General features: G+C 35.4%; 1 protein-coding gene and 1 long non-coding RNA gene across 2 annotated transcripts in view; one reads left to right on the forward strand and one right to left on the reverse strand.

Moving 5' to 3' along the window:
* LOC132698640 (acidic mammalian chitinase-like) overlaps window positions 1-6,435 on the forward strand; it is a 40,916-nt gene extending 34,481 nt beyond the window's left edge. Inside the window, exons 3-7 of the mRNA XM_060664834.1 lie at window positions 52-234; window positions 1,521-1,780; window positions 4,193-4,317; window positions 5,021-5,150; window positions 6,391-6,435. Of these exons, the coding sequence (XP_060520817.1) occupies window positions 52-234; window positions 1,521-1,780; window positions 4,193-4,317; window positions 5,021-5,150; window positions 6,391-6,435 (743 nt within the window). The remainder of the gene's footprint in view (window positions 1-51; window positions 235-1,520; window positions 1,781-4,192; window positions 4,318-5,020; window positions 5,151-6,390) is intronic.
* Window positions 6,436-6,739: 304 nt separating this feature from the next.
* On the reverse strand, window positions 6,740-9,449 carry LOC132698386 (uncharacterized). The gene is made up of 3 exons (XR_009618368.1): window positions 9,248-9,449; window positions 9,015-9,190; window positions 6,740-7,149 (listed from the first exon to the last, which is right to left on the reverse strand). It is a non-coding gene; the product is annotated as an uncharacterized LOC132698386 (long non-coding RNA).
* Window positions 9,450-11,191: the final 1,742 nt, after the last annotated feature.

The following is an 11,191-nucleotide window of genomic DNA, read 5'->3' on the forward strand; positions in this document are numbered from 1 at the left end:
GGTAAACCGTACAAAAAAAATGTTTTCGGTTTCAACAAAATTTAATTTCAGAATCGAAGGAAATGCGAATAGTCTGCTACTACACCAACTGGTCAGTCTACAGACCGGGCCAGGCTAAATTTAGTCCACAGAATATCAACCCTTATTTATGTACACATTTAGTGTATGCGTTCGGGGGTTTTACCAAAGAAAATACTTTTAAGCCGTTCGACAAATACCAAGACATCGAAAAAGGTATGTATAAGAGCATGACGTGGCACTGTGCCTTTATACAGACCCATATTCGAACCTATTATAACAATGAGTATCAATATATTGTCATATCATATTAAAAAATAACTTTCTGACTATTGCTTCCTGATATAGAGATGAAGAAAAGTCATTTTATTTTTAACTCTCCACTAAGCAAAACTAACACGCATAAGGTTCGATCTAACCACAATAAATTTTTGCTTCTCAAAAATCTGCAATGGCCTATTCTTGTAAAAAAAACAGTGAAAATTATAACCTACAACTTTGTTTCTTTTGTTTTTGTTCTTATTTATATTTACTACTAGATTAATATCTTTTCAAAAACAATAAGAGATCTCAATCGACTCGCCTACGGGCATAATATTATTAATGGGGATACTCTGGAGACTGAGACAGGTTTCTAACAGAAAATTTATTTAGTTATTTAGACTAACAAAACCTCTTCGACAATTTTTTTTATTGAACTAGAGTTTAGTTTAGTTTAAAGTTTATAGTAAATACATGTACCATTATAAATTTAACGGTGTATACACACAAAGTATAAATTAAAAGTTAATCTCGCAAAGCAGTAATAATGAACAAGCATAAAGTCACAATAAAAAACTTAGTATGGCCTGCAAATTTGAATTGCAGTGCCGATAGCATTAAACAAAATTAAAATTGTTCTTCAATTTTAAAACATCGAGTTTTGTAACCTGATTCAAATATATTTTCCAAGCAACAGTAGGTTTGAAGAATACAGGAGATCTAATGGGTTTTCATGTAAAACAACGTATTTATATAATAAACATATTTATCAAACATGATATTTTTGTAGTTGGTTTACTTTAAAGCGCCTTTAAATAAGTTCCATGCCGTCCGTCAAATTATATTTGCAACAAGTTTTGGAAAAATCACGAATGCATTTTAAATTGGAATTGAACAGAAAAAAAACTATTCTGTCTCAGCAACTCGGGTTGCATCGCACCCATATTACCCATAGAAACAACGAACCAACAGAAAAATTAGCCTCCACAATCTACAACAAAAACTGCGAATCAAGAGGAAAAGCCAACGCGATTTTTGTTATCGCACCTTACAAAACCGCCGAACAATGGCCTAACGAAATGAAAGCTTGCGAAGTTTCCGAACAATGTAAATTTAAAATTCCAGAGAATGCGATTGGGCAACGCGATTTTTAATAATCGACTCATCGAGGTCGCGTCATCACTATTTACAAGCTTCAATTGTGTGTCCGTTAATCCTCGTTACATTTTCTTTCCAAAAAGGTGGATACGCCAAATTCACCGGCCTCAAAACTTACAACAAAAACCTCAAAACCCTCATCGCGATCGGCGGATGGAACGAGGGTTCGTCGAGGTTTTCCCCTATGGTAGCCAACGCGGAAAGGAGGAAGGAATTGGTGAAAAACGCCGTCAAATTCCTAAGACAAAACCACTTCGACGGTTTGGATTTGGATTGGGAATACCCAACTTTCAGAGATGGCGGAAAACCTAGAGATAGAGACAACTACGCCCAACTGGTGATGGTAATATAATAATATTAAAATTTTTATTCATTCTAAATCGTTTTCTACATTTATTATTCGTTATGCCCTTACCTCAAAATTGCTCCAATAGACTAATAGTATTAACTAGAATATTATTAGTAGAACGCAATTCATCCCTCAAGTACAAGGACTTTCTTGTAACGCTTTACACCAATCTTCATAAAAAAACTATCGTTGGTATAGATTCTTTTATATCCAGAAAAATATAGGCAATTCCATGGAGATCACATTTTTTATAAACAGCATTGCCAGTTATTTCAACTGTCAAATTTCTCTGGTTTGCTGACAACTGCAAAGTGTGACAAAAGTGATTGTAGTGCCTTCCACGGACTTTCTTCCATCCCTCTGATAGATTTTCTTCTCTACATATTATGTAATTATCGTTATATGTCTACTGAAATATCTAAATGTTGCATATTTTATGGTATCTGCACTATATTGTTTTTTAAAGGGTTTGAGCGCACCAGATTGTTCTTTTTACGTGTTTCCTACGACCCCTGAAGAAATATTTTCAACAATAATGAACTTAACATGATGCATTTGACTTGAATAGCAGAATACTCGAGGAGACCGCGGATATTTTGGTGGAACCTTTGACTAGTTTGATAAATCGTTGTTTTACTGAAGGAATATTCCCAAGTATTTTTAAAATTTCTAAAGTAACGCCAATATTTAAAAACTATCATTGTTGTTTTCTCTAAAGTTTTTGAAATCCTGTTAAAGGAGAGGCTATATAAATTTGTTGAAGTAAATCAATTACTTGACTCTGCCCAGTTTAGTTTCAGAAGCAAGTTCTCCACAACTAGAGCTTTGATGAGGGTGGTGGAGGACATAGTCGGGGGCCTGGAAAGGGGAGAACACTTAATGCGACCTCTCAAAGGCTTTCGACTGTGTTTCTCACCAGATTCTCTTAAGCAAGCTTGAATTTGTGTTCCACTCAAACTTTTTAAGTCCTATTGAACAGATAGACAACAGTTTGTGAGCGTAAAGACCAATTAATCTGATTTGGCTTGCGTTGAGTTTGGAGTACCCCAGGGCTCCGTTCTGGGACCCCTCCTTTTTATTATATACATAAATGATATTTGACAGTACATGATGGTTGATACTGAAATTGTGCTGTTTGCTATAATTCAAATAGGAACATCACTACCCTGAGTAATATTGAAATATATACTTTATCTAAGGGCAAAGGATGGTTTTCAGCAAATAATATACAACTGAATGAAGCTAAAACGAAGAATTTATTAGTGTCTAGTAGCAGTAGCTTGACATGTGGCAGGGGATGCAAGCTAAGTAAAAATATTTTAAATATTCATTTTCTTTTGCGTCAACTTCGCAGAGTTTTGATGTATTGACTTTACTTACTTTGATTTATTTCACTCGCGTATAAACTATGCCACCATACTGTGTGGGGTAACTCCTCTTATGCCATTAAAATATTTAGGATGCAAAAAAAAGCACTACGGATAATTACAAATTCAAATTTTAACGAACACTGTAAGCCATTGTTTATTAAACATAAAATAATGACGGTTCCATGCATATTTCAAAGTGTTCTTGAGATACACTCCAAGACCGATAGTTTGCCGAGGGGTTCTGATTCTCATAGGTATGACACCCGGAGTGCAAATAATCTAGATATAGGTTGCAGAAATCAAAACAAAACTCTCCTTATATAAAGTTTTATAACACATTGCCAAAATAATTTAAACTTTTAAACGAAAACTATTCTAAATGTAAAATTAAGTAAGGGCTATTATAGCTTTGGTGAATTTTTTGAAGAAATCGGTAATGACGTTTTGCGGGGCGTTGTGCATTGATTGTTCTGTGTTATATACATATAAATTTATTTATTTTTTATTTATTGTCCGGTTATTGTAGAGTTATATACATTGTATATCTAGATTTAGTATATACAATTTTATATTAGCACATACTTACATATATCCAATTTAATTTTTTTTCCTTTGTATGACTTGCTACAACAAAGATATTGTAAAGTAGTCAATAAACCATCTATCTATCTATATATCTATCTATGTATCTATACGATTTTTTATAATGAATAAAAGTACCTGTAACTTCAAAGAATCATTTCAATACAATTAAAAAAAAAACATCTTCCATGCTCATTTGGCCAACCTGTATATACCTTGTTATACATTGGTACGCGCTACCATATTTATTGCTACATTTCCTTGATGCTCGATGTAAAATCCGATGCGCCCCGATAGATTGATTAATCGCACTTTGCGCAATTCCGATGGCTATTACATCGACTGTATCAGGTTCAAGAGAATGTCCTTACAGTTTCGATTACTGAAACTTTTACTTCTGCTTTTTTTGTTCGCGCTTCCTCGCAGGAAATACGCCTAAATTTTTATTTCGCAGGAGCTGCGAGAAGAGTTCGATAGGGAATCGGAGAAAACAGGCAGACCCAGATTGCTTCTCACCATGGCCGTCCCAGCAGGAATCGAGTATATCAACAAAGGATATGACGTGCCGAAACTTATGAGGTAAAGTTTATAATTCAATGAAAACTTTTATAAAGGAAAATAATTATCAATCAGATATTCAGGTTTTGTTAGTTTACAGTCCCAGATGCAGATGCACTGTTCTAACGGCTGCTTTCGTAATACGTGAAAATGATCTCATCATAAGCTATTATCTTCATTCGGGTTTAAAGGCCGTCGTCGATTGGAATTACTTCCTAACGTTTCGCTAGCACGAGTGGCGAGCTTCTTCAGAGGTCCTTCCATCTCCGATGTTGGACGTCTACGTCTACGTCCAACATCGGAGATGGAAGGACCTCTGAAGAAGCTCGCCACTCGTGCTAGCGAAACGTTAGGAAGTAATTCCAATCGACGACGGCCTTTAAACCCGAATGAAGATAATAGCTTATCAACGGGCCGCGAAAGCCTTAACCAATCGATCTCATCATGTTTACTTTACTCTTTTAGTGCTCTGGGACGATCCAAAACTAACTTGAATGTTATTGTGCTACTGATTTTCGTCCGTTGTTTCTCAATTCATCTATTGTTGATCTAGATAGCTTCTTTTCCTTGAAGATTAGAATTGGGTTTGGTAAATATGCTCCTAGTCCTGTTTAAGTTTTAAGCCGTCGGTATATCAAATTTATTTCGCTCTAGACAAAAATATTAATTAGTTCATCATATCATCATCATATCAGAAAAAATCCTACATACATGCATGTTTCAGGTATTTGGATTGGATGAACATTTTAAGTTATGACTACCATTCGGCTTTCGAACCGGCGGTCAACCACCACGCTCCCCTTTTCTCGTTGGAGGAGGACAACGAGTACAACTACGACGCAGAGTTGAATATCGTAAGTGTTTCACTGCCAGCCATGAAATATAGGGTTTATTATATATTTTTTATTTATTTTGTAACAAATAGAGTTTTTCTATAAAAGTTTTAAAACGAAATCTTCGTAAGCGCGTATCAATTACTCTCATTTGGTCACAGTTGAAAATAACAAGGTGTATCTTTAATGGAAATACGAAATTATTTTCTTCATTCAAGAAATATGTTTGTCCACATCTTCTTAGGTATGACTGATAATACAAGGTGAAGTAGAGAAGTTAATACAAGGTGAAGCAATGTTGGATTTTAATGTCAGCCACATATAAGTCCCCTTGTTCGTGGTCGCACATTGCTGACCTGTCTTGTACATTGTGCATCACTCTTAAAATCATTTGGTAGTCTCGACGAATCCTATATTCCACCTCCTGTGTGGTGCTAGGCTTATTGCCGCCCACATTGTACTTAAAGCACCATGCGGAGGTCTTTGGTGTAGGTCTCGTTTGAATTTACTACCGATTGTGTAAAGTGCTGATATTCATGAAAAAACTGTAAGAGTACCAGACAACATGATCTTAAGAGGCATGCGCCACTTTCGATAGAGAAATAGAGAGAGAGAGAGAGAGATTTGTGATCATGAGGAAGGGTCATACTTCACCGACATTGTTTTCTAACATGGAGACGAGCACTACTGTAATTAAAACCCAATAAAAAATATTATGTTTAAGTGAGAGAGAGTCGAACCGTCGACATCAAAACTGAAAAGATATCGATGTTGTTATTAGCCCTTCTCCCAACAAACAAAAATCTCTAAAAAAACAAATTCGTTTAAAAAATGTAGTGCTAAATTATTATTTTATTATTAATAAGTATTTAAGGTTATCCCAGATCCAAATCAAGCAATGAGGACAAACCATAAAAAAAACAGTTAACTAATATTGGGTCGAACCCAGAACGAATCGGAAGCAAAAACGTTTGTTTGGCTACATATAATTAATTAGCCGTACCGGTATTATAACAAACAGTTGCATCATATTTAATCGCTCCGGATAAGTCAGGTGAACAGTTAGTTATAATTGGCCAAAAGGAAATGGCGCTGGTAACGAAATAAATACTCTATGAATCACGCTAATTTAATGTTTCATTGACTGTGTTATTTATTTGCATATGAAATCTTCCGCAGGCTATTTGTTGTTGTGGTTTTAAAGAAATATTGCGACTGAAGGGGTTGCCCTATCGCAATCCCTGAAATCGATTATCTTTAGCGCAATGAAAGCAAGGTCTGTTATATTAAAACGCAGCCGAGGTAGATAGGTACCCGTTTGTAAATCGGGTCAAGTCAGTCGAGTAAATGGAAGCCTAGCAACCAAGAAAAATCCGAAACCCCACTTTTCCGAACACGAGAGCTGTTACCTCTAAATTTGATTTCTCTTATATTAACTTTTCTTGATTATTTCCTGTAGAAGAATTAGAAAAAAACGGAAAGAAAAAGAAAGAAATACAAACGGTAGTAGATATATGTATGTTTGGGGACAATCCCACTCCTCTCCCTTTTGTGGGCGTGTCCTCCTTCCCCACGACTCTCTAGCTCCTCCCCCTTTACCCATAATCCCTTGAAACTGGCTCCCATTGGATAAGCAAGCACCAATGGGGTTTAATCAATCTCCCCACCTCTAGTTTGCGATTGCGGCGAAGCCAATCAGAGCCCAGATATTTTCCCACCCGTATGAAAAGCAATGGCGTCAATGAGACTTGATCATATTGTTCTCGTGACCATCTGCACCCTCTAGCGGTTCGAATGTAAACTAGTGTCCCCTCTTGGAATAAGATTTTCTTTAATAAGGTAACCCACCTAGTGAATATTGACCAAAACATTTATTTTAAAAACATATAATTCTGCGAATGTGTACCCTCGCGGGTACAAACTGTACTTTTATTGCGCACAAAGGACAGGGGAAATAAAGACGAAAAGTGTCGGATTTCTTTTCTCGGAACTGGAAGCTGGCAGGCACCACCAATAATATCTGCAAAACAAAAAGCTGGTTAAAATTTTCATTAATAAAGTAGGATATTAGAAACCATATACCTTTTTAATTTACTAAGCCATCTACCGTGCGTTAACTTCATACATATTTCCGCATGCTTCTGTTTTAAGGTATCGTGAAATATTTGACTATTTATCTGGGAAAAGTTCATATGTCGAAAATATTATGTGTATGTGGCCGTGGTAGGCTTTCTTTGCTATTATAATTTTATTTTTATTATCTAATATTTACAAAATTAATTTATCTACCTTATTGATGATTTTGATTTTCTTTGCTATTTTTATTATTTAATATTTTCAAAATTAATTTATCTATCTTTTTGATGATTTTAAGATATTGCAGTCAACTTTACTATTTCATCAATTTCTTTTATTTATTGCTGATCTTTGAGGATAGTGTACATACTTTTTTTTTTCGTAACTTATCTGTATCTACCCTTTAATTTCCTATCAAGCCATAAAGCAAACTCGAAAGGCATCTTAACTAAAAAGTCATATACTTTAAAGCTGCTGCGACTACTACATGAAAGTGTGTTTCTATGCAATCTCAACAATAATGAAATCTGAACGCTTATATTAAATACTGTAATACTCTTCTCCGCTAACGCTCTAGGAGACGCTATTTGAACCCTGTTCAAAGAAAAACTTCTACAGCCCAAATAACCTCTCTGAACCACACTTAAGCGCATCACTCTTTCACTGTCTTGCAGCCTTCAGATTAATATTCCGTACTAACTACGTATGCCATACACGAAACGTTCTCTTTTCTAATTTTTTTCTATGCGCTACATTAACGAACAGGATCTAAACTTTTCTGTCTGTGTATTTTGTTAGCCACCTTAAAAAAATTAAAAAAAAGGTATGCGAACCTAGAGGATATTTTCCATATTTTTCACAAATGGTGACAACAATTAATGCAAGTATTATTTTTAATAATAATCCATCTTTCGCTATGACACGAAAACATCGACTTTTTAATTCTAACTTTTCTCATAGAGCTTCCCTTTAGTCTCTATCTGTTCTTTAACTAAATCCCCACCTTTTTGAAAAACCAACCTCTAAAAATAGTTAATTTTCTCTAATTTAAATTTGTACGTTTTCCGCAATATGTGTGAATATTTTCGCTAGAGCATTTAGTTACTTAGTACATGTCCTAATCAATATTTTAAAAATATAATTCTATTGATACGTGTTTAGGATTTGAAGATAACGAAACATTCCCCAGTTTCATAAATGAGAGCTCACTGCCAAACTACCAAACATCACAGTACAAACTACCGTACTACGCCCCCCTGGACAAAATCAGGTCAGTCAGCGTCATTAATTCTACATGCGTTAACGAATAGCGTATTGTTAATTAAGGTTTAATACGCAGAAAATTTAAGTAACAAATAATCGCAATGAAACTCACTAACATCATAAATTATTAAAAAAAAATTAGGACAGTTGGAATTTACTGGAGTAACCAATTTGGCACTAAAAATGGAAATTTTCGATACTCTACTAGGTGCCTACAATAAATTTTACTATTATTTTTAATACAGAGACACAACGATTTTGTAGTTTTGAATTTGATCAGGGGTATATGACCATAGTTTACGCCGACTCTAAAAGGCATGCAGTCTATTGTTTTTGAACGCCCCATTTTGTGTATTATGTTCAAAACAGAGACTCTCTGGGCTTACGAGTACAGCTACCAGCTACTACTTTCAATAATATTAACACAAAAAAAAGTAGGTGGCATTTTTATAATACGTGCAAAGTTTATGTGAAACTGACTGGAAGACAGAGTAACGCACCAATATGTTACTAAACATATTTCGATAGAATTCCGTAAGAGCTTACCTCCAAGTTTCCTCATTTAGTCAGTCAAAGCATCAAATGGGAAATTCCAATCCAACATATGTAGTGGTGGAAATATATCAATCGCCTACGTTACCGATGGTACCCGACTGAAGCTTCTGCGTCTTCTTTACCCCACATGCCTACTTAAAAAGATACTGGTCTAAGTCTCAATATTCCTGTTAAAAAAAAGAGAGGTTCTATATTGCCATAAATATGTGTTTTCAAAATTTTACCTGAATGGTTCGTGATTCCTTATATATGCAGTGTTGGCAGCAATGTGGCGACGACTACGCTGAAACTTTCCATATCTCGTGTCCCCATGACTGGTCTGTTTCATATATCAAACCTCACCTCGCACGGGTTTGAACCTCCTTTAAAAAAAAAACAGGCAAGACTTATACTTATATCAAAGTAATACGAGGAACTTATATTTTATGCCAAAACTTATTTCATCACCTCCAAAGGGGAGTAGGGGTTTCTAAAGTATGGTAGGTACATCTCTTTCATTTTTTTAATTAAAAAAGTGACACAATTACGCGACGTAACTCGACCCGGATCGTTAACGCGTCTCAAGATGCGGGTTTAGAGATGCTGAGGTCTTTAAATTGATTCACTAATACCAGTACACACTGAAACCCCTTATTTCCAAAATAAAAAAATTGTTATCTGTTAACACAACAAAAAAAAACTATTTTCTCACCAATTATATTTCTGGGTCGTTTTCAGAATTTGTCCAACGTAGAATCCCAAGAGGATAGGGCCGTAATTTCGAAAAATGTTCATGTCTCCCCACTATGCATTTGTACAAGAAGCAGGGCCGGATTAACAGCAATTATATTCTTGTCAGTCAACATACAGCCGCCGATTGAATTCTCGGATTCTGCTTTACTAGTTGCCATGGTCTGTCAAATATGTTACTTAAAAATTGTATATTTTTTTTTACAAATAATATACCTTCCCTAAAATAATTCCGCCTTTGTCAAGTTGGACACGGGCACGTCTGTCCGCTTTGAAAAGCGCAGGCGTATGTATCTTCCAAAATGATCCAAGCAGGCTCGGATTGCCAGCAAATACACAACTCGCCGATTCAATTCTGAGATGTTGCTTCACGAGTTACCATGATCTGTCAAATATTTTAATTAAAAAAAAATCTATTATTTAGCAACAATATACCTTTTTAAAAATAATTTCGTCTTTTTTCAAGTTTAACAGGACACGTGTGTTCGTTTCAGTTGGACAAGGGCACGTCTGTCCGCTTTGAAAAGCGCGGCGTATGTATCTTCCAAAATGATCCAAATTGTTAATCTTTTTTTGATTCCTCGTTCCCCGATTCAATTCTGAGATGTTGCTTCACGAGTTACCATGATCTGTCAAATATTTTAATTAAAAAAAATCTATTATTTAGCAACAATATACCTTTTTAAAAATAATTTCGTCTTTTTCAAGTTCAACAGGACACGTGTGTTCGTTTCGAAAGGTTTCGTAGTCTGTAGCTCTGTCGAATTCTCCAAAATTCGTTAAACCTTCAGATATTTTCAAAATTCGTCCAACGCAGACTTCCACTCACGCATTTTCGAAAACTTTCTGGTCTCCCCGCCATGCATTTGTACACGAAGCCGTTCTGGACTATCAGCAAACAGCACATCCGTCATTTTTCTTCTCGGATTCCGCTTGACGAGTTACCATGATCTGTCAAATATTTTAATTAAAAAAAAATCTTATCTATTACTTTTACCCAATATTAAGTACCTATTCAAAATTAGTAGCGCCTTTTCGAGTTCGAATGGTTTCGTAGCCTATATCCCTGCCGAAATGGCATTGCATTTGTACACGAAGCAGGGTCGGATTGTAAGCAAACAGCACCCCCGGTCACTTTTCTTCTCGGATTCTGCTTGACGAGTTACATCGATCTGTGGAATATTTAGCGAAAAAAAAAATTATCTATTACTTTTACCAAAAATGAAGTACCTTTTTTCTTTAAAACAGTTCGTCCTTTTCGAGTTTGAAAGGTTTCGTAGCCTATAGCCCTGCCGAAATGTCATTGCATTTGTACACGAAGCAGGGTCGGATTGTCAGCAAACACCACAAGCGTCACTTTTCTTTTCGGTTTCTGCTTGACGAATTACATCGATCGGTCAAATATTTAATATAAAAAATATCTATTTTACCAAAAATAC

Source organism: Cylas formicarius, unplaced genomic scaffold, assembly GCF_029955315.1.
Source record: "Cylas formicarius isolate icCylForm1 unplaced genomic scaffold, icCylForm1.1 PGA_scaffold_2__14_contigs__length_35257938, whole genome shotgun sequence".
Lineage (NCBI taxonomy): Eukaryota > Metazoa > Arthropoda > Insecta > Coleoptera > Brentidae > Cylas > Cylas formicarius.